Source organism: Centruroides vittatus, unplaced genomic scaffold (assembly GCF_030686945.1).
Source record: "Centruroides vittatus isolate TY-2023 unplaced genomic scaffold, ASM3068694v2 scaffold_944, whole genome shotgun sequence".
NCBI lineage: Eukaryota > Metazoa > Arthropoda > Arachnida > Scorpiones > Buthidae > Centruroides > Centruroides vittatus.
In genome coordinates, this window is record NW_027122722.1 from 1,963,250 (window position 1) to 1,988,004 (window position 24,755).

At 34.6% G+C, this 24,755-nt stretch overlaps 1 protein-coding gene across 2 annotated transcripts in view; it reads right to left on the reverse strand.

Moving 5' to 3' along the window:
- Positions 1-14,835, reverse strand: part of LOC136990503 (GMP reductase 2-like) — a 40,615-nt gene extending 25,780 nt beyond the window's left edge. For both annotated transcript variants that reach the window (XM_067288902.1, XM_067288901.1), the window contains exons 1-3: positions 14,668-14,835; positions 14,468-14,587; positions 2,355-2,438 (exon numbers count right to left, since the gene is read on the reverse strand). In XM_067288902.1, the coding sequence (XP_067145003.1) occupies positions 2,355-2,438; positions 14,468-14,587; positions 14,668-14,754 (291 nt within the window). In that variant the 5' untranslated portion in view covers positions 14,755-14,835. The remainder of the gene's footprint in view (positions 1-2,354; positions 2,439-14,467; positions 14,588-14,667) is intronic.
- Between the last annotated feature and the right edge of the window lie 9,920 nt (positions 14,836-24,755).

Consider the following 24,755-nt stretch of genomic DNA (forward strand, 5'->3'; position numbering starts at 1 on the left):
TTTGCATTACTTTCAAAATCTGGATAATTTGCTAAAACTTTTATCAATGATTAACAACAAAACATCGGGATGTGTTGAAAAAAAAAAAAAAAAAACCATACTCCTAGAATCTATATCTGGTGTGACCAATAAAAAAATGACCACCACAAACGTTTTCGAACTGCTGTGAGTTCTTCCTCAGGTATAAAACGGAGTTTCTGATGGGACGGAGCGATTGGTTAACGAAATGAGGAAAAAAATATTCAAAAGTGTAACATGAGTCGCGCATGCGTAATCGTAGGGCTACCAGATCTTAACAATTAAAGTTCAGAGTCCATCAACGCCTGCCAGGCTACAGACAAAACTAACTCATCTTTAAAATTGATGCACGTCGTTAAGGGTCGATTTATAAATGTGAATGGCCTCTAGCCATTTTAAGTGTTCCAAGTGTGGCATAGAGCAGACTAGCTTCGCCTGATTAAAGGCCGCCGCGATGTCGGGATTGGAGGCGTAAGTGGCGAGGGCGGTGGAGTTTCTCTTATGTTGTATGTCTGCTATGTGCTCCTGCAATCTGACCCCCAAGGAGTGTTTGATCGATCCGATGTAAATGAGGTCCCTATCAAATCTGTTGTCTCTAATAGGGATACTGTACATGTCTGGTAGTCTGTTACAGTTGGAGGGGGGTCTTTCCCATTGCAGAGGATGTCAAACATGGTGGGACATCTGTACATGATCTGAATTCGGCTCTTCTTGGCGATCTACGTGTAAAGCATTTTAACGTACGGATTGAACGTGATAGGGACTAGTTGATCATCATCAGGACAATTGTCACTCCTGCATGTCTGCTATGACGGTGTGTTGTGAGTGCATGCAGTGATAGCATTCAATCAATTTATAAGTGGAGACTTTGTAACAATAAGGGTCATTCATATGACCCTTATTGTTACAAAGTCTCCGCTTTTCGATCTCTGGTAAAAAGGGCCCACACATTGTTTAGAGCAAAATGAAAAGGAAAATGAATTATCTTGGATCAAAGCCCTAGCAACACAGCATGGATACCTGTCCTCTTTGGTCAAACATCTTATAAAACAATACACAAATAAGAGGAACAGAACTATTCTACAAGAAGAACGAAAGTTATCACATAAAATGAAACACTTTCTAATATATATAGAGAAATAGCGAGGATCACTAAAGCGCACATAGCATATCAACGCTTTCCAACAAACTTCTCTCTGATCAGAAATGATAAAAATCATATACATGACTCATACTCTCCAGGGGTTTACACTGTACCTCTTTACGACAATAGAGTTAACCACTCACTAATATACATTGGAACAACTGCAGGAGGTCTTGCCATGAGGATGAAGAACAGGAATATTCCATAAGAAAAAAGCTGACAACCATGGCATTAGAGACATATGCAGGTAGTGAGGAAGTCCAGGTTTAACTACAGAATGCAAAATTGGTACGCAGAGCATCGGATAAAGCATGACTCAAATACCTCAAGGCACTTGAGATCTAGCGTGCAATTAAACAGGGAGTTGTTATTAACTTCAAGGAAACGGACACACTATGCACAGCATGGTGCACCATTTTTGAACTAGATTCTGCCGACATAAACTCGCAATAATGAAAATTTAAACTATGGAGAATATTTAGATCATAGTAATTAACTTGAAATTAATTGATTATTTTATTGTTTATTGTTTAGATAATATACATATTTTGAACTTTTATCCCAAACATATAAATTTTAACATAATGTATTTGAATCATGTAATCAGTTCAAACTTTTAAAAAATATTCTATTTTTGTTGGCCGTTTTTTCAATATCATATATACCTGAGGATGTCTATTTCACATAGATGAAAACATTCATGAATTTTTCCTTTTTTCTTGTTATGCGATGGTGTTGGTTTTATCTCAAAAACCCAGTTTTTGAGATACATTGAATATGACAACACAAATACTCAAAATATGTATATATACACATTTTTTAATCTTAATTATTTACTATGTTTTGCTATGTATACTTTAAATATTCTTTTCGTATTAACTTATTTATATCAGTATAAAAAAAAAAACTAAAAAACCTATGAAAGTTCCACAATAAGACTATCCAATGAATGAGAAAAACTTATCACACTCCAAACAGTCTGATAACAATTATTTACATTTACAGAAGATGAGTAACTTTTGAAAGTTTAATATTTAATTGAAATAAACTACAATAATAATAAGAAATAAACAACTTAATTATTTATTTGAAAAATATGACTGAATCATTTATAAAATAAACCATCTTGTAATTATATTATCAATTATCATCATTATATATATATACACACACACTGAAAGAAAAAACTAACCTTTAAAACTTGTGGATTATTAGCTGCAAACTCTTTCCATTCATCAATTGAATAATGTTTATGGATGGCAGTGAACAGTCCATACTAATAAAATACAATTATATATCAAATAATAATTTATGTAACAGGAAAATACAGTCAGTTTTAGAAATTAAAGAAAAACTTTTCATAATCGATAATTTTTAAACACATTTAATGTTTAAAAGAATAATGGCTCATTATTAAGCTGACCATAATTTATTGATACTAAAACAGGATGGCAGCTGCAACTGATAAATAAAAGCCCTCTTATTTAAATTCCATCAAGAAATATAGATGAGCATTATTGGAAATTTGTTAATACATTATTATATTGATTTAGCAGCATAAAAAGTACATAAATATCTCAAAGCTTTTGTTTTCAAAAATCTAATAAAAGTAAAACTACATTTATTACTCAAAGGCTAAAACCTTAATTATTACATTAAAAACACTTCAAACAGTACTTCCAGCAGATAGCTTCTTTAGCATACAGATGTTTTTTGGCTTCTTCAGATATCCCCCTTCAGATATAAGAACAAGTTTGATTGAATTGAAAAGATTAAATAAAATTTTGCCTGATCGGAAACAGTTGTTTCTATGCATTTGAAAAAATTTTTAAAAAGCTTACAACCAAAGTCCAAATAATAAAAGTTTAAGTTAACATTACAGTGCATCAAATTTGATGCAACCTAACTTTAATTTTGAACTTTTATTATTTGAAATGTTTTCATACGTTTTGGATCTGAATTGAATTTTTGAATATGTTGGACCCAAATCTTCAAATGGTATCAATTATCAATTTTTTAAAAATTTTTCAAATTTATAGAAACACAACTGTCTCTCACCTGGCAAAATTCATTTGATCCTTTGAATTCAATCAAGCTTGATTGAATGCAGGTATAAGAAGGCCACTTAAGAGGCCTTCTTATACCTGAAGAGGGCCACTTAAGGGGCTGAAAATGTACATATGTTGAAGAGTCTATCTGCTGGAAGTGTTTTTAAGGTAATAATTATGTTTATTGCAATATGATATCAAATTTAATAGTCATGTTGATGTAAAAGTTTTCCAGGGTCAAACAAAGTATATTTTTCAGATGAACTTACTTTGATTAATGAGTTCCACTTGGTCACAATTTTATCATACCAGTTATCATATTATAAGTCACAATTTTGCTTTATAACTAGCATTGCTTTCATGGCTTCAATAATTAATTAACATTGATTTCTATTTTGACCACAGAAAATTCACGTGTGAATATGTTACAGTAAAAACACATTTTAACTAGTTGAAACTAGTTTTTACTGAATGTCTTTGTTATAACCCGTTTTGTCTAGTTAAAACTAGAATTTACTGCTGTACATGTTTTGATTTTAGATAAAACTAAAATCAAACATTAACTTTTTAACTTTTAACATTAGTTAAAACTAATTTTAGCTACATAAATATGTTTGGGGGAAATAAATAAAGTGATGACTGCGATTAAAACATTTGTATTATTTAATACGATATTTATTGAAAACATTGGTCACATATCTGTGTTATTAACATTAATTGACCCTTTGTCCCCGAAGGCACCGATCGATCAGTACTCTGGCTTTTAAAGCAAAACTTCGAGGGTACCGATTCATCGTTACTTTGGTAAATATCGATTTTTGTAAAATTTATTAACAACAGATATAATCTCGTTTGATATGAAGTGAATGAAGTATAATAATTCATTATATTAGTTGATAGCAGTATAAAATTTTGATTTCAAACAAACGTTTGATATAATGTGCGATAATTTCACAACGAATAAACATACATGCATAAGTGTTATATCGAATTGTACAAAACAATATTCTACCTCTTTCTGGCTCAGTGCCAGCAAACAACTATGTAACTAGACAATGTTAATTTTCACAAAATGTTACGAATTATCAAGTTTGTGTGTCAGTTCTGATATATATTATTTTTTTTCTTATAAATTTTTCTAATAAAATGCAATTGAAAAATATCGTATTTAAAACTAAAGATATTAATAAGTGTAAGTGATTTTTTTCATATAGATATAATAATAATTTGATTTTTGGTGAACTTTTAAAATAATATCGCCTGACTGACCTATATTGCCCTAGGAGGGATCGCAAAATAAACGTAAACAAGATGTCGGGGGAAAAGGGTTAAAGCGATACGAAATTCATCATACACTATAGGAACGTGTTAGCTGAATGACCTTGGTCGAAACAGTTTTTACTAAGCCATTTTGTTAAAACCCGTTTTGTCTAGTTAAAACTAGTTTTAACTCAAATTCATTTTTGACTAGAAGTAAATTCTAGTTTTAACAATGACATCCAGTAAAAACTAGTTTCAACTAGTTAAAACGCGTTTACTAAAACAGTTTTTACTGTAACAAATACATTCTTTTTACAGAAGATGTAGTTTCAGGAAAACCAAGTACTAATTCTATCAAATTGCTTTGGAATTCAAAATTGGTTTTGTGTATTTAATTAAATATTTTGACCCATCTCCATCTGTTCAGAAAGTTCTGGGACCAATTTTTATGAGAGAGACTAGTAGTACTGTATAATCTTTTAATTAAAACTTTCATGTTTAAACATGATTTATTTAAGAATGCTATTGTCAGTCTTTTTTCTATACTACACTTGTAAAAATAATTCTTTTTTTGGTTTGTTAAAAAATGTGTGATGGAGTAAAAAACAGTAATCCTAAACTTGGTAAAACAGCTACGGAAACTTACAATGCCATGAAAATTGTGTATGGAGACAATTGCTTGAAGATGACACAAGGATATCTGGCCATAAGTTCGACAGATGTAAACATTGGGAAGATTTACAACTTCCTGCTCCTAGCACACACAACTGATTTCCTGCTTCTACCTGAGTGTGCTGAAACATCTTTGTAATAGGATTCAGTGTGTTCACTTCAAATGGGAAGTAAAAGATTTTTTTCTGCTTCATAACAATGCATCAACCCATTCAGCTAGAAGTGTGCAGTGAGTTTTATCTCAAAAACAAGTCATTGTGCTTGTTCATCCACCATATGTTCACAAGATCTTGCACCTTGAGCCATGGAAAGAGGAAAAATGTCACAAGATATACATGAAGGGCAAACAGTATGACAATTTAGAAAACATTCAAGTCTAAATGACATGAATTGAAGAGTATTACAAAAGAATTTTCATGCAGCTTTCAGTCGTTATATAAACATTGCCAATGGTAAAAAAACAGCCACGAAAACCAAAATAACCAACAGAAAATGATGATAGAGCTAACATTTTCACCTGTGTTGAACAGGCATCATCAGGCTAAATGACCTTGCAGCTGTTAAAATAATGAAAGATTGATGTACAAGTGTGAAGAGAGGAGGTGACATAAGAAAAAGAAAGGAAGGGGAGAGGATAGTAAGTTTACAGCAGGTTGAAATTTACAAAACTGCCCACAAAAATACCACCATTAACTTTCACAATGTTGATTCCTCCCCCCTGCATGGTAGTCATTCTACAAACTGTAAAGTTACTATCCTTTCTCTATCCCTGTCTCTTATGTTACATCTCTTCACACTTGTACAGCAATCCTCCATTGTTTTAACAGTTGCGGGGTCATTTAGTCTGATGATGCCTGTTCAACACAGGTGAAAACGTTGGCTCTATCTCCTTCTTCCTGCTGGTTGTTTTGGTTTTTGGTGGCTGTCTTTTTTTTTTTTTATCAACTATATCCAGTTGTGAATGGTTGTGTTGTCAATGGTATACTGAAGGAGTGTAACTATGTAGAATATCATAAAAATTAAAAATCTTTATTTACTTTTGGACTTTTTAGAACAACAGTCCTGAAACTTTCTAGACAGACAATGCACATTGATTTTTCTTCATTCCATTTCTCCAAGTGCTTGGTTATTGTGTAAATGCCCATTAATCAAATAATTTAATTTTATCTGTTTCTATTCATGTAACATGTTCCTTAAATCCATTGAAACTTTATTTTTTTACACCCATGCATCTTTCTCAACAGTGACAATTCAAATTTATGACCCATACCAATGAAAAGTAAATTTTTTCTAATAAATCGTGCATTCAGAATATAATATACAATGAATACAAACTGAAGAGAAGCTTTTGATTTTCAAAAAAAAAACAAACAGGACAAAAATAAAAATTTTACTAAAATGGTAGGATGGCTAGAAGAGAGAGAGAGGGAAAAAAACAGCATGTATGGTTGGCCTACTCAATAATAAATTGTTGTTTTGTATTAAAAATTTACACCTATACCAAAGTTCTTGTTGGGCTGCAATTTTAAAAAATTATAGACCTATAAATTCCCACTGTCATTGTTTGTCCATCTTTCTTTAATCTTGAAAATGAAGTTAGACAGATGAAAGACGAGGCCAGATATGGAAACCTTAGGGGCAGGAAGTCCCGATTAAGAAGAAGGATAAGATGCAAACCAGAATTCATGTTATTTCAATTAAAAAATTTTCCCCTGTAAGGTGTTAGATAGATGACTGGCATAACTCTATTGTTAAAGTATAAGTATGATGTAAGGAGTAAGCCACTACTAATTCGAAGTGGAGAGCATGTACTTTAATTAAATTATATACATTAAAAATATGATTAAAAATCGAAGCCCGGCATTGTGATGATACAGAACAAGCATTTATTTATTGTGACATGTATTATATAATCTTAAAAAATAAATATTAACATAGAATACAATGATTCAAAAAGGACTTTAGAAGTTTGAAATCATAGAATTTTAATCAAACTTGCAGAATTACTGAGCCATTACTTTATAGTAATTTTTACAAAACACATCAAGTTCTACCTCAGTCATTTTAGTTTGATAAGAATGCCATTGGTGAAACAACAGACATCCCACCTGAATTAAATTTATTTTCAAACTCAAAATCAGTATATCTGTTGTCAGTTTGGTAACTACAATGTAATTTGAGTTTTGAACTCAGCAAGATTTGTAAGCAAAGACAAAATAAAGAATACAAGATCTTTAATGAAACCCAGAAAAAAAACTCAAGATCTGTCAAATCTGACAAATGAGTTGGACATACTACAGGCCCTGCTTGACCAATCCATAAACCTGGAAACATTTATTGGGTTCTCCAGACACCTATATGATAATGGAATAGTGAATCATCTTGTTCACAATGAACCAAAATAGCTGTTCAGGTAAAACTTGATGTGTTTTTCTATAACTAATTAAGTAACGCTACATCAGCGTGTAGTCAGAACGAAGCTGCTTGCACCTTTATTTTCTAGATTAAGAGGAAAAAAGAAACAAAGAATCATTCATTCTCAACAATATATATGATTTCTATTGGATCATTTAAAGGTACAAATATAACGTCAGAATAACCCATTAATTAATTGCTATGCCAATGTCTCATGAAATTCTGTCTATCACTATAGGCCTTGGACTTACAATAAAGATTGCAACGAGTCAATCTGTAACTCTAAAAATACTATGTCAGTTATTTTTTCACTGTACTCAATGTAACATAGATAAGACCGATAACTGTTTCTTTTTTCCCTATATCTATTTTGATTTTTGGAAGAGTTAATCCCTGTGATTTATGTATAGTCATCGAGTATGCTAAGGTAAAGGAAAACTGTCTACGAGATGGCAATATACTGTCATCGTTCGAAGTGCGTGTTATGGGGATTATTGGAAACAGATTATCATAGATGAAAGGTCCCTGATAGCTATTGAATTCCACTAAAATAAACAGTGGAAGAGCTGGAGGGCGAGCATTAGGAACATATATAATGTAGCATATAGTTCTTAGTGAACCATTGACGAGACCTCCTTGCACCCATAAGTTGACTCTAGAATGATTCTGGCATTAACTGAGAGATTCAAAAACTTGGAGGGACCAAGAGACCAAGAGCTTGAGTCATCTTTGGACGAAGGCAGGGCAATATCTGGAGTGTTTTCAGATGATATATAACAGGCATGGGCAAGTGCGGCTCTTTTTGAGTTACATGCGGCTCTTGCTGAAAGTGCTATCCTTTCCGGCCTTACCATACTATCCACCACGATAGTACAGAACTGCGGCTCCCATGCATTTTGCAAAACTTACATTTCGGCTCCCACTGAACTCTTGCTTGCCCACCCCTGCTATATAAGCAAAAGGGCATCCAGTTGACTGCAAGTAGTCTTCATTGCTTTGTTTAACTTGCTCGTTTGTTGGATATAGCTCTACTGCCGTTTGGAACTGATCAAGTTCATCTCTGGATAAATAGGCTCGATTTCTTGTCGTCAGAATGTTCAGATCTGTATCAGAGAAATCACCCGAAGCTAGATGTTGTAAGACATCCGTGAAGGAACTATCTGCGCTATTTTGTCTATGAGAATTACTAAGTTCAATGAACTTCTCAAAAGAATCAAATGCGAATCTACCTTGTTGGGACATTACATCGTAAAAAACACTCGAGTAGAGAGGAGTATCTTTAACAGGAGGAAGCTGACGAAAATCACCAAACAAATAGATAAAGAATCCACCAAACGGCTCATCTTTCTCCGAGTTTATCTCTCTCAATCTTCTCTCGATCATGTAAAGCATTCTTGCACCAATCATTAACATTTTATCGATGATGATGAATTTGAGCGACTTCATTTCAATTTGGAATCTCTGCGCAGCTTCTCTATTTAGAGATCGAAATTTCGTACTAACGATCGGAAGACGAAGGAGAGAATGGATCGTAAATCCATCAATATTGATCGCTGCTGCTCTACGTTTTAAAAAGAAGACTTGTTTAAACTTATTATTCAATAAAGATTCTTTATATTTCTTGTGTGTCCAGTTAGCGACAACATTTACTTTTCAAAATTACCGTTTTAATGCTTGTCATATCTTCCGACCACCAGATGGCACTTCTACACGTGCGTGTAGGTAGCGACGAACACTTGACTTCATGCATTCCTTGTCAAGAAAATAACTCTAGAATGAGTTGTCCGATCTTGATGAAATTTTCCACGACGACTCATCATCACTCAAAGATGAACTGATTAAAATTTCAACTCTCAAAAATGATCCATACTGAAGAAAAACACCTATATCCAGTTCTACAAAAACGGATCACTTTTGAAAGTTGAAATTTTAATCAGTTCATCCTTGAGTGATGATGAGTCGTCCTAGAAAATTTCATCAAGATCGGACAACTCATTCCAGAGTTATTCTGCGGACAAGGAATGCACAAAGTCAAGTATTAGTCGTCACTACGTTCCGACAATTAATGTTAATTTATAAAAAAATTAAACTAAAATTAAATTATAGTTAATTTTGTTAAAAATTAATGCCTCAATCAATTCTGTAAGTCTCCAATTCAAAATTCTATGTTTTCAAAGTTGTAAATTCTGTTAGGAGATACAGTTTAGTTTAGTTATTGTCTGCTATCTGCAATGTTAATTTAAATGACAGAATTTGAAGTGTTTGTAATTTGAATTGGTATTCTTTTTGTTCAGGGATCAAATTGAAAGACTTCAAGTGTGAGTAGTGTTTTATGTTCTGTTCATCTAATTTCTACTATTTCAATCGTGTTCCCAATGACTCAAAAGTGCTTGGAATAGAAAATTGTACAGTACATTTATATTCACCAATAAAGTAGACTTTTTCAATACATTTATTCTGATTGGAGTGAAATATGTACTAAATTTCCTATTATTCACAAAATCCCTCTCCAAAGATCTGATGTATAAGAGCTCATATATTAATTCCATCCAAGAGCATTTAGATGCAATGATTTCAACTATTTTCAATTACTCATATACATCATATATATTCCTCACCACACAATAGAATGGAGTGGAAAGCAATACATCTTGTGTTATGCAGACATATTGGACAGTGAAAATTTGCAATAATCACTAATACTGAAATTAGAGAATTTAACAAAATAATTGTTTTGAAATACAAATCAGCTGTTGGATTAAATTGGGTTACTTTACAGCTATTATTTTTAATTAAATTAAATTTTCTCAGATATGCCCAATAGTTTTTTAATAATTAAAAAGTATTTTTTACAATATATCTGATCTAAAAGCACTCATTAAACACTTTTATTTGCTAATAAACAATGTTTTATTTTTTAATAGGTTCTTTTAAAAGTGTCCTATATATAAGACAATGGGTACATAATACCGTATTTTATGGACTATAAGACGCACCTGAATTTTGGAAGCAATTTTTCGAAGAAAAAAGTGCGTCTTATAGTCCGTAAAATACGGTATATTATCAAAATATTTGGTATGACATATAACAATACATTTTATGTATAATAGCACTTTTGACATCAGTCATAGTGTACTTCTGGAATCTAGAAGTACACTATGACTGATGTCATAAATGTTTACTTATCAAAGTGGACATTCATCACAAAAAAATCTAAATTTTAGATTTTTTTGTGATAAATGTCCTCTTTGATAAGTAAACCCTTCTTGTTTTGAACAAGCAGTATATTTGCCTACATTGTCTAAATGACAAGTGATCCATTGTTCCTCCAAACTTTTTATGAATCTGCCATGCATTATGAGCTTATCTGTAGCATATTGACTTGCCATGAATATATTGCTTACACCAATCTACCTGTACTTGGCACCATCATCTCATCTACACTTTGTTCTTTGATAAATGCATTTTCGAAAAATTCTTGTTTAGATGAGTGAAGAGTGGTTGGACAAAATAAATTAAAATTTGTTTCTTCAAACTGTTTCATAAACTAGTACATTGTGAGCATCTTCAGAGCGTTCCCAATACATTCTTCTTCTAGGGACTGAGATGTACCCAGTGAGAAGTACGCCAATAAAACATTTTCGCTCATTCACTTCAATTCATACTAATCTATTTTTCTGAGAAGCATACCAATTAGTTTTGTAAGTGATTATTTTCAACAGCTTTTTGTCAAGAAATAAATTGAAAAGACTTGAAGGGTGTATGTTTAGAAAAGTCATTCCTGTAAGAATTTTCAAAAACTTCAGAATTTGATGACAAATCTTCTCAAATTTAATTAAACACTTTCTTCATTTTAACTAACTTTATCAAATTTACCTAGGGTATATTTTAGAGTTGAGCAAGAGGGAGTTCATTTTCAGAATCCCAATCAGTATCTAAATTATATTTTGAAAACAGCTCAACTTCACTTTGCATTTGGATGCTGGCAAGATTGTTCTCCCAAATGTTTGTCATTTGAGTTTTTTGTGACAAACAATTGTCACATCTATTGTTGTGTGGTAATAAAGTAATTGTATCCTCTACTATGTCACCATCCGCTACCATTAACAAAGCATCGTGCAGAGAAAACACTCTATAAGATAAAAAATTAATACATACTTATATTCCCAATGTCCTACATATAGGTTACTAATGAAAATATAAAATACTTATTTATATTTAGTTTATTAATCAGATTGAATATACATTATACAACTGTTATTTTAAACAAAATATTTGCTAACAAAAATTTATAGTTAATCATTGATGTAAAAATTAACATATATTGCAAATCCAACATTATATTTTTCCATTCTCTGAAATTAGTAGTAAATACTTTACACAGATGAAAAACTTTTGCTAGCAATTAAACCAGCAGCTGTCAGTTACAAGACAGAAACTTAAACTAACAAGAATTAATAATAATATTGCTACTTCATGACTCATACAGACATGTTCAAATTTTTTGGTGTGTACTACACATAGGTCATTGGGCATATCAGGGTTAAATTAATTAAAAATAATAGCAGTAAAGTAGCCTGATTTAATCTGGCAGTAGTTTGGCATATTACTAAAATATCGGGGCTTCGGGATGTTCACATCTGAACATTTTAATAACATTCTTTTGATTCAAAATTTTCTTATTATGATAAAACAAACATTTCTCTTTTTTTTTTAATTTCAAAATTAAGAAATACATGAGATTAAAGGCAAAGTCAATTTCATTATACTTCTTATTTTAATATCTTTAGTAATATCAAGATGATGTTATAAAATCATATAATAGCATCTTAATTAGGTATTTCAATAAGCTTTTTTTGAAATTTTCTTCATTCAGGCAAATTATATATTCCCCAATTTCCCTCAATGTATCTTCTGCATTTCCATTCAAAAAGTCTCTATTTTGGGAAAAAAAACCCAATCTAGCAACCTTGTCTTTAGTACTTCTGTTTTAATTCACAGGAAAAGTAGCAGACTAGATCCTGAATGTGTTCAAATGTTTCTGTTCATATATAGAAATATGCAGTAGACAAAAATGAGATCATTAATTAATCTATTGATGTTGAGATAACAGTACTAAGTTAATAAGGTACTCAAAGTCAAAATGAAAAATTTGAAGTTTCATTTCTTAAAATTTACTAAATTGTTTGACTCTCTACATAATAATGAATTGATAAATAAATAGAATAAGTTAAATAATAAATATTAAACGAAATTATTAAATAAGTTATATAAGGTAATTAAGTTTGCTAAGTATTTAAGGTATTCAAGTACAGTCAAACCTGTTTTTATGCGGGGGATAGGGACCGCATTAAAAAAAACGCATTAAAAAAAATCTCACGAAACTTCACGAATGGCTGTAAATAATAGTTTTCGCGACACAATTAAAAAAATATTTTTTTTATGCGGTCAACAGGGACCGCATAAAAAAAGTCTCACGTAGAAAATAACTCAAAACCGTACGAAATAGAATTTATTGACAACAGATGTCAGCACTTGACTGCATCGTCTGATCTATCGTCTGTTTTACATATTTTTGTCCAGGTGGTGTTTTGTTGACTTAAAAAGTAAATTATTTCATTTTTTGCATATTCATGCAATAATATTACTATAATAAGTGCATTTATGCTATAATAAGTTTATTTAGCTATAATAAGTCAACGTAAGACATGACGAATCGCACGAGACTAGTCGCCAACTATACCGCACAAATTAAAAATTCGCATTAAAAAAATCGCACAAATAAAAATCGCACATAAAAAGAGCGCATAAAAACAGGTTTGACTGTATTTGAATATTTGAGATCTAGTTAATATCCAAATTTGAAGTGATATTCACTCATCTCTAATATATATTGTTAAGAGCACTATCATATTTAAAATTTACGTTGGAGCTTATAGGATTACATTTTTATGGGAATGATGGAACAAACCCTAGACAGCATGTATACAGTACTAGTACCTAGCACTATGCTAGACCAAGGGTAAGGCATAACTAAAACTGTGAAACAAATTATTAATATACCTAAGTGCAGTTCAAGAGTTTAGTACAACGGCCTTCTGTGACGTAATGTACGTGCCATCGCAGGCCCTAACGTTTCGAGGCTCTCGCATAGTTAATGTGGCAGTACGATACCCACGCAAGAAAAGACCACCGGCACGTAAGTACCTCATCCATTTGCCACTTTATTTTGTGGACGAGTTTATTAATTTTTTCAACATACATATTTTGTGCATTGTACAACACCTACGTGTGTGATTTTGTTTTGTCTATCGACAAACACGACGTCCAGTCTGTCATGACGAACCACTCCTTCTGTGATTATGGCACGGTCGGGGTATATTTTGCGTGTCATTTTCTACCACCATCCAAGGCGCATATTTGTCGTACAAGACAGAATGCTTTACATTTATACTTTTATCCCGTTTACGCCACCCAGTTAACTCCACACGAATCGACGACAAATGCGAGACCCTCTCCGGTCACGGACCGGCATTCGGAAAAGACAGCCGGCACCTCCGAACAAAAATTCGCGGTGGCACCACGCTTCCACTTTGTCCGCGCTCGACCCGGCGGTTCGAAAATGCTTTTGGAAAGGCAAGATTTCCGTCCTCCGGAGCGGTCCGACAGCACCCAGAATGCAAACCACATCTATTTTCAATAATTTTTTCTCTCGTCTTCGTGTTCCGGCACGAGTTCGATTCTACTTAAAGTGCCAAACAAAAACGTCAACGTACGAGTCTGAATCAAATTTCACATTACCGACAATTGTTTCTACCGCATAAACAGAAGCCGGTACGAAAAACTTTTGCATAATCAAACGATGCGACGACACGAAATTTGCAGAGATTTATTTTTATTTTCGACTCACCTTGGAAAGAGTAATTGCCATTTCGAAAGTTCCGACGGTGTCCATATTGGCGGCGATGACGGGAATGCCTTCGTAACATTTTCCGGAATTTCGAAACTTGTAGGAACGATTTAAGTCGACCTGAGGAGGCAAAAGAAATCTGGTTAGCTACACGCCGGAGCAACAAGAGCAGCGCCAGTAACCATTTCGCCTTCCATTACTTCGCTTCTGGTCTTCAGCGTGCTTCTCTTAGGTCTTAAAAGAACGTCTTTAAAGTCCAGTTTAATGTCATTGTCGATTCTAGGCATTTTACTGCTTTAATTTCCTAACGCAACGTTATATTGCGGAAACTAGCAGAAGCTGGCTGCATCCGAAAAGAGAACAGTGTTGCCAGACCGCATTACCGGCAAAAAACTCCAGACCGTCCTTTGGCATTGTTTTACCGGATGTTTCGGTAAATAAACGCCGAACTTAATGAAGACAAAGGAAATAAACGTTTTCCCTTGTTACAACAGTTTTTGACTTCCAGTGGAGTTGATTTCTCTCGAGGTATGAAATCTATTTTTGAAGAACATTTATCACAGCTTACCATCTGGTTTGAAAAATATTTTCGAAATGATAATATCGATAAATTTGCATGGATTCAAGATTCATTTAATGCCAGAGCTCCATCTGAATTTACTGCTGCAAAAGAAGAGAATCTTATTGTTTTGCGACAATACGTTGAAAACAAAATTTAGCAGCATGGAATTAACTGAATTGTGGATATCAGTAAAAGATGAATATCCCTTCTGAGTGGTAAAGCTCAGAGAATCTTAATTCCATTTGCGACTTCTTATTTGTGCGAAGCTGAGTTTGTCGCTGTAATAAAAACTAAGCATTGCACGAAAATCAATGTGGAGAAGGAAATAAGAGTGGCTGTGTCCAGTTTGATTCCAAGATTTGAGAAAATGTGCAATGATCAACAGGCTCATCCATCCCACTAATTATAATTAATTGAATTTGTTCAATTACATTTTTTTTGTTATCTTAAATATTGGGTTGTTCGGAACATTCGTAGCGATTTTTAAGAGAAATAAAAGAAATTGTTTTAATACTAAAAATATACTTTTATTCCATTATGTATGCGCCATTGTTTTTAATGACGTGTTGCCATCTATGGGGCAGCTTCATGATACCCTCTTCGTAGAACTTTCCAGTTTTTTCCGCGAAAAACTGATCCACGTGGTTTTTGTAAGCTTCCAAAGTATCAAAGTTTTTATCATGAAGGGAATTTTGTAGAGAACGGAACAAATGGTAGTCCGACGGGGCAAGGTCGGGTGAGTAAGGGGGTGGGGTAAAACATCCCAGCCTAGTTCCAATAATTTTTGGCGTGTTCGTAAAGACGTGTGAGGTCTGGCATTATCTTGGTGAAACACAATGCCTTTTCTATTGGCCAGTTCCGGACGTTTTTCTTTAATTGCCATGTTCAGCTTATCCAATTGGGAACAATACTTATTAGAATCAATTGTTTGATTCTGTGGAAGCAGCTCGTAGTACAGGATTCCTTTCCAATCCCACCAGACAGTGAGATTCTTTGGATGACCTTTCTTTTCACCAATGACCTTCTTTGGATGAAGACCGGCCTTTGGAGTTTTTAATGGTGATTCATTTTTCTTACCCCACGATCGTTTTCGGCTGATGTTGTTATAAATGATCCACTTTTCATCACCTGTCACTAAACGCTTCAGAAAAGGGTCATTTTCATTTCGTCTTTCAAGAGAATCAGAAATGGAGATGCGATCCAGTAAGTTTTTTTCGTTAAGTCGTGAGGTATCCAAATGTCATAACGATTCACGTATCCGAGCTCCTTTAGATGTTGAAATACAGTACTGTTTGATGACTTCACTATGTCTGCAATCTCTCGAGTTGTGTAATAAGGGTTTTCATCCAATAATGCTTTGATTTGGTCCTCTTCAATAACAGGAGGTCTTCCTGAGCGAGGAGCATCTTCAAGGCTGAAATTACCCGTTTTAAATTTTGCAAACCACTTTCGAACAGTTGATTCTGATACAGCACTCCCACCATAAACATCACATATCTTTTTTGCTGTTTGTACAGCATTTTTGCCTTTACGAAAAAAGAAAAGAAACATGTGTCGATAATGCACGTTGTTCGCATCCATTTTTGCAATGAGCCAAATTAAACGCTATTTGAATAATCTTAACGGTTTTTTTGTAACGGACGCGTCTCAAGGTCATTTATCGTAATATTCATTGGTTTGTACAATTCTAATCATTTTTGCGTCAATCGGTGTCTCAACTGTCGGCTATCAAAAATCGTTACGAACTTTCCGAACAACCCAATACATGTTTTATTTATTTTTTGCTTAACGTCCTAACTGTTTAATTTAAAATATATATATATATTGGCTATTTCGTTATTTTAAAAATTGTACTTGTTAGAATTTGACGTAGGGCGCCTTGGGAAAATTTGAATTTAGCAGGGCGCCGAGAATCGAAAAAGTTTGGGAACCCCTGGTTTACACTATGCATATGTTTACACTCTTTTAGTAAAAGAGCAAGCAACTACAGGTGGTTGTGCAGGCAAAACTTTCATTGCGAATTAATGACGATAAATTGTTTGGTTTTATTAGTTGCCGGCATGGGCGTAGCCAGGAAGGGGCATTGGTGGGCACGCCCCCCCCAGTTAACCTGGTGCCCCTCCCCAGAAAATTACAGCCGAAAAAGTGTTGAGCCGATTTGCAAAAAGAAATAGAAAGCTGAAGCTGATTTAATTAAGTGTAGTGTACCCACTGAAAGTCTAGATTAGGCACGGTCAACATACGGCCCGCTTAATGAATTTATGCAGCCCGCCATTAATCTCTCAATATTAGCTACTTAACTTTTAATAATTAATCGCATAGATTCGCAATACTGTCCTATATCCTCAGAATGTGAAAGGTGAGAAGTTCTGACGTCTAAAAAAAAAAAAAAAAAAAAAAAGTTAACCGTGCGGCTAAGACGGTGAAATATATTACTATATTATAGAATGATAAAATAAATAATTCATTGGTTAATTTTTGTTTAACGCATTGCTAGAGTTTGTTATTAATGTTACGAGAACGTATGATTAAAAGAAGTTTCATTTTTGACTCAGGACACCTTGAAACGTCGAGAAATGGAAAAAAAATCGGGGATAATTTCTGTATGTATGTATGGGTCTGTGTCTATATAGATGTATGTTTATTGCCCGATTTTGTTCACCCTGTTTGAAGGTTAACTCGTGTGCTTTTTGTCGAAAATTTCTGAAATTTTGCATGGAGGGAGTTTATTAGGGGGATTGATGCTATTAAATTTTGGCGGTTAAAGGTCGAGGGGTGCGGAGATAATGTGAGTCGTGTGTATCTCCAGTAGGGTCGGACTTAATGACGATTTTACTAGGTTTTTTTTTTAACTCTTTCCGCCCTGTGGGCACTGAGAGGGCCTCCTTAGCTAAAAGTGAAACTAATGAAAAATTATTTGTAGTCCCGTATTTTTTTAAGGACATCCGACACCGCTTGCCATTGTATCTATTGAATATGAAATTGCTAAAAACAATTTTTAATGACATCTTAAACGATTGTTTAAAAAGGAGCAACAAAAGTTTTATAATGAACAAAATCATCATGTTAATGCTACTTTAAGGCAATTTTTAGTAAAATTATTAGTATTTAAAGAAATGATTTTAGCTATTATTTTCGCATTTTGCATGTTTTTTATTCCGTTTACATTATTATTATATGTAATCGTATATTTAGATACGTAATAATTAATTATTGCTATTATTTTGAGTTTGTAAAGAGAAGGCCCAGATTTACACTTTGCAGTGGGCCCCGTAAATGATGGATCCGGCTCCGAGCCTCTTTGACGCGACCCGGATACGTCACTTCTAACCTGAACTGAAATTACAATCAACTGATGGACCTTCAAAACTATTTGTTCGACTAACAAAATCGAGCGTGGTTTCGTCAAATCGCGAAAAGACCTCCATCGGACTTGAAGCGACATTATCTGGAGGTAATTCAAACGCTCTGTACGGTAGGCGGTGTGTCAGCTACAACTCCCTCTCGTTTCCGTAATGCGCAAATCGTGCCATTTCACGTTGTCGGTACTTTTCTAATAAATAAATCTATAGTTTTTTCTTTGGTTGCAGATCTGCCAACGTTGAGACAGTTCAAATCGGTAATCGTTGGAGCAAAAGAAAAAAGTCTAGAGTTCGTTGCCTCTACTAATATAACTCAAAAGACCGCGACAACGAACTCAATAAGAGCATGTAAATAAAAAAATCTGCACTAAATCAAACCTCTGTTTTTACAATATGATTACCCAGGAAGACAAAATTAACAAAAACGCTCTAAATTATGGAATGTGGTCAGCAGGCGATGATTTTTCATGATTTCGTTCTTCTCTCCGGCCATCGAAAGTTCGCATTAAATTGATATTATGATTGATAATTGATTGAATTACATTGAGTTTGGACTCGATGCGCTGTTTCGGTTCCGTTTCATTTACGGCAGATCACCCATTTTCGTACACCTGTTTCGGCCAGTAGCAGAATCGTTGAATGGACGCAGTCGAGAAACATTTTCAACGTTCTCTTTGCTGACGTAACGGTCTCCCTATTCTTCTAGAGCAGAAACTGTATCTGCTGCGGAATGCGCTGCCGCGAGATCCGGCCAGAAGATATACGGGCCGATCCCATTTCTCGTGGAATGGGATCGGCCTCTTCACAATACACCCGTTTATGTACAGTACATACACTTCTTTGTAGATGCAGAGGTGAGAGGCTTCCGATCTTCCTTTTGAATTGATTTCAACCCAAACCAACACTTTCTGAGGAAATTTTACATGTTGTTACGCGTTTTTTTCCAGCGCAGTCACTCCCATCAAAGGGAAAATACGACTCGTCGTCTGTAACAACGTCCAGTCCTTGTCCAGCTTTGAGATCCACCTCGCACATTTTTTTGCAGCACAGTCCTTTGCAATTTGAATCTGTTTTTGTGTACAACTTGGGGATGATTTTCACTTCCGAAGGATAACACTTTGCTAGACTCGTATGTTTTTAACATACTGACGAGATATTTTGAACTTTCTTCAAAGGTTTTTTGGCGACCGTCCAATTTTCCGACAGCCTCACTTTCCAGATTCCCTTTTTCTGTCATTTTAATTTTCTTTTGTCCAGTCCTTGGACATCTACAGAGGCTTGATTGCATTACATAATGCCGTATTAAGAGGCCTATAAAGTAACCTAAATGCCATGGTGCCAGTTTCGATTATGCTCAATATGATGGTCATGTTGAGCCCAACTATAGCCCTACATCGAAGTTTCCACTGTAGAAGACTTCTTTGAAGAACATTCATGTCCAAACGGTCCCATTCCTCCTTACAGGCTTTCCATAAGCCTGCCATTGTTTTTGGACGACGGCTTCCCAGAGCTCATTTCAATAGACCAAACGCACAGCAGTCCATTGGAGCCGCGTCGGGTGACTTCATGGGAATGTCATCGAAAAGGATGGTATGGATTCTCGTTTCCTGTTCCAATACATAAATGAAATCTTGGGTCGATTTGGAGGTATGACTGGAAGCTTTGTCTTGATGCACCCATACATTTGTTTGGTCATTTCCGTACAAAACAGGGATCTCTTCACGGTATAGAGGTTCCAGAACGTTAGTCTTGTAGTATGTCGAATTAATTTTAACGTCTTTTTCAACTTTTCTGATATTTAGTCTACCACGATAACAATAAACAGCAATGACCTTAATGTTAGGGTTAAGATCTTTTATCGTTAATTTAGTTTCAGTTTCGATAATCTAACGATAATTTGTCCGTTCTCAGCGCAGGATAGGATGACAAATCATACATACCAGCAGTCTTCAAAAATACTTTATTGAAGTTATTGTTAGAGACATAAATCACAAAGCAGTTGACTACACGGAGGAAAAAACAAAACCGAAACAAAAAACGGGGATATTAATTTTAAAATAACGGGACGAGATCTCGAGCTATTCTCGCGAGCACTATCGTTGAGGAGTTGTTAAACACAGACGTCTAAAGCCCTGGTCACACTATGCGACTTCCAGCCGCGCGGGCGACTGCAACCGCGACGGCTGTTCCCGTTAATTGGTAATCCCCCTTCGAAAACCGGCGCGACTGCAACCACAACTAGAAACAAAGTTTGTTCTACTGGCGACGGTTGCAAACGCGCATCCAATCAGAAAACTTCTTTGTGCCACGTCATACTTTGTGTTATATATTTGTCAACATATCTTGATTATAACATTTGTATTAACTCAGTTTCAGTACGTTTAAATGCTATATTTGATATAAATCAAATCTGAATTTATAAAAGTTATTTGTTAGATTTATTTTAAAAAGTTTGATTACTTTTAATAATATACAATTGAATAAAATAAATGCTTATATAAAAGAAAAAATATATCGATTATAAATGAATTAAATCATTCAAGCTTTCCTCTAAACAACACTTACCCTCAAATATTCACTTTTATAAGATTGATAAATAGCATCCAAAACTTCTGGGATAATGACTGATATCGAATTATGGGCCACTCTAAATTGATATGCCAAACTACCAAACGTTTCGCCTAAATTATAAATAAGTATTGGTATTCATACGGATATATCCCCTATAACCTACGGCATCCGAAAGCCTTAATTCATTCATCAACTGGTGAAAGCACGATTGTTTAGCCCGTTGATTTTCATTTCGTCAAGTTTTAACCCAGCATAAACGTTTTTTTCTTATTTTTCTCTTCGTATATTCTCGCCAGCTCTAACAAAATTAGCGCCTTTTTTCTTTTATTCATTCCAGAAAAGGAACTGCTTGCTATTTTAATAAGAAAAGTAGCTAAAATTCCGTAAATACTCTGAAGTAGAACGTAAAAATATCGGTAAACTTACGAAAGTAGATAAAAACAAGCTGCTGTAATTTTATTGGTTTATTATAGGGCCAGGTGTTCCGAGTTGCAACGTCAACGAACAATGTGTGACCACGAGAAGACGCGCGCGACTCGCGCTTGTTGCAGTTGCGGTCGCCTGCGCGGCTGGAAATCGCATAGTGTGACCAGGGCTTAACACATAAAGCCTGACGGAAAACTTTCGCGGCATTCCTTGAACCATTTTTGGTATGGTCTCCCATCTGATGGTCTGTTGTAAATTGCCCGCGATTTCTTACAATTGTCCAGGTACACCCATGCTTCATCTAGCGTGACTACAAACTGCCACTTGTTTACCGAAAGATACTTTTCGTACAGTTTTCGGCAGTTGGTATTTCGTTCTTGGATGTGACGAGACAGCAGCTTGTGAACTCGACCTTTATGGCGCTTCTCCAGTTTCAAATTCTTGTGAATGATGGCATGAACTGTGGACTGGGCTATTCCAACACTCTGGGTAATACTTCGTTGGGTTTTTGGATTTGAACCACTGATCAGTCGTCGCACTTTTGCTATCACCTCCAGTGTGCGGCTTGGGGCGTTCCTTTTTCTGGGCCGAATTTGACACTTGACGGTCCTGGCTCTTGCGAATCATTTCTTTTGAGAACTGACTGTATCCCATATCATAAAACGTTAAAACCACGATTTTTGCGCATTTTAATAATTTGAGTTTGCGAACATTTTGCGTCGGAAAGCGCAGTTACATAACCTGCCCAAAAGTCTGAAATTTTAGGTGGCATATTTACAATAGATAAATCTACTTATCAAAAGTAAAACTCAGAATATACAGCAGCACGTGGGCCAGTTGCTTTTATTCTACTTTTTACAATTGGAACTATGAGTAATATGCAAATCGGCATTATGGAACGCGATCAACCTTCTGTAGCAACAATCTCACCACTAACCAGTCCTTTCTACAATGCCGTAAACTATCTTTCCTGCCATCTCCACATCCACAAAAGGTTAAAGTTTACCTAGGGAACCCCAATGGCCGCGCTTCCGGTAATCTCGACGGCAGGTGATGTTAGAAATTCGGTGTAGGTGGCGCAATTTTTAAATAACGCTATCGTATGCAAATTTTTTTGTTTTTCGTGACAGCTGGACTTCTGCGAGAGGTTTTTTTTCACCAGTTAAACATTTTTGAAGAAAAAATGCTACTTTCTGCTATTTTTAATAGTAAATAGGTAAGTTTTTATTCCGTCTACTTTTCGTGATGCAACGTGCCGGAATTAAGCCAAAATGGAAAGAACCGGAGTCCGTTCCAGCTGCTCCACAAAGCGACGAGTGTAAGAAGGGAAAAAAAAGTAAGGCACATTCGTGTGGCGAAACTAAAAAACGTGTAAAAATATCAAGTAAAAAGAGAAACATCAGCGATAGGGATCGCAAATCAAGGAAAAGCGAGAAAAAACGGAAAGGAAATGTATGACAGAGCGTCAAACACGTGAGTAACAGTTTATTTTGCAAGTTCAGCTAGCTATGAAATATAAAACAATCTTAAAACATTTATTTTTTATTAATGTAATTATTATTTTTTCAAAAAATTATACATACTAACTAATTTGCATAATTTTTTGAACGTAGTACGTGTGCGTAGTACAGCAAACAAAATGGCGACCGGAAGCGCGGCCATTGGGGTTCCCTAGGTAAACTTTAACCCCACAAAATACTTAACCGTAAAGTTTCTCCCCTTTTCTTTGCGTTTGTAAAATTCGTCAACTACAATTTTGCTTTTAATTAAGCTCTTCCATTTTGTTTACATTTGGAGTATTGTCACCACGGCAATATGAATTTAAATCTACGGAGTTCGAACGACAAAACTCCAATTTATTAAAAAAAAATACGTATGTCAAAATTGGGCAAGCTTTTAGTTTGCACACCTATATCATATCATAAGGGCTTATATATTTAGTAGCTTCTGTTCAAAAAGTTTTCTAACGCGAGGATGCGTCAAACGATGTCATTTCGCTGCACGCATCGAGCGATAGACGCAAGAACTGTTTGCTTGTTACGGCAACGCAACTCTTGGAGGAGCTGCCTTCTGGAAGGTCTTTTTAAGAGTAACTGGTTCCTATTTAAGCGATAAAAACGTAGAGAAAACCCAGAAAACTCCACATGGCCAGGCGCGAATCCACGACCGAACTAACAGCGTTCAGAGAACGGAACCGCTCGGATCCGGCCTAACACGTGTAACTAGACCTATATTATAACAATTTGGAGTTAGGCCAGGAACACACACGCGTAAAATTGTGTGGCATAAAACTGAATCAGAAATCAGCTTTCAGTTCAGTTTCTGTTTTACGCTTTTATGCCAGAACACATGTAAAAATTCTGACCGAATAGGAAACATCACTGCAACTAACAGTGCTAATTTTATTAATTTTTTCTTGTCATATATCTATTCCTTTGTACCTTCCATTTTTTCCGCTTCCTCTGCTATAATATAGAAAATTTTAAATTAATACACTTGTATTCCGAATTCAAATAAAGAACGTGCGTGTAATCTAAATACTAAGCCTATAAATCAATTCTACTAGACCTACCTGTTGTTTGAAATTTTGCACCTATAGCCATCCATAAACGTTGTTTAAATATAGTGGCTTTATACATGACACTGATGTGGTCGAATGGATTCAATAAACTCCTCTATTTCATTTATTTTTTGTTTTTTCGAGACCGTCACAATTGTAGGGTTAACCCTCATTGCCGCCATTGTTAGAATAAAAAGCACGTGTCTACTTTGACGTCACAGAAAAGACTTCTCTTTATTGGAGGAATTTTGGCGTAAAAATTTTACGCCGTAAAAAGTAGAGACATGCTCTACTCAATTTTCAGTTCTGTTTCAGCCAAAATTTCAGAAAAATTTTTACGCTTTCTGTTTTACGCTAGATTTTTCGCCGAATTTTACGCATGTGTGTTCCTGGCCTTAGTGTAACGCTGAACGTTTTCCGCGTTGGAAAAAAGTCAAAATACGTCCCGTACAAATAACTTCAAAAATAAACTTTCGCCTACTCCAAACGTTATTTTGAATACAGGTTAATTTCATTAACTATTATTATTATTTATTAAATTACAATTTTATGATCCGAAAACACACCTTCCAATTCATGTCATTTCGAAAATATTTCCGACCTTCGCTTAATTATTCCTACTCCTTTAAGTATTGGATCGGTTTATTCATTTAATTGATAGAAACGATTTTTTAAATTATTTTTATAACAACCGCAATTTCGATCTCAATATTCATTACTACTAAGAAAAGTTTTAACGGGTTATCGTTCGAAATATTGATTTTTGGATTTGTACCTTTTAAAAAAATAGTTTTAAAGAACGCCGAA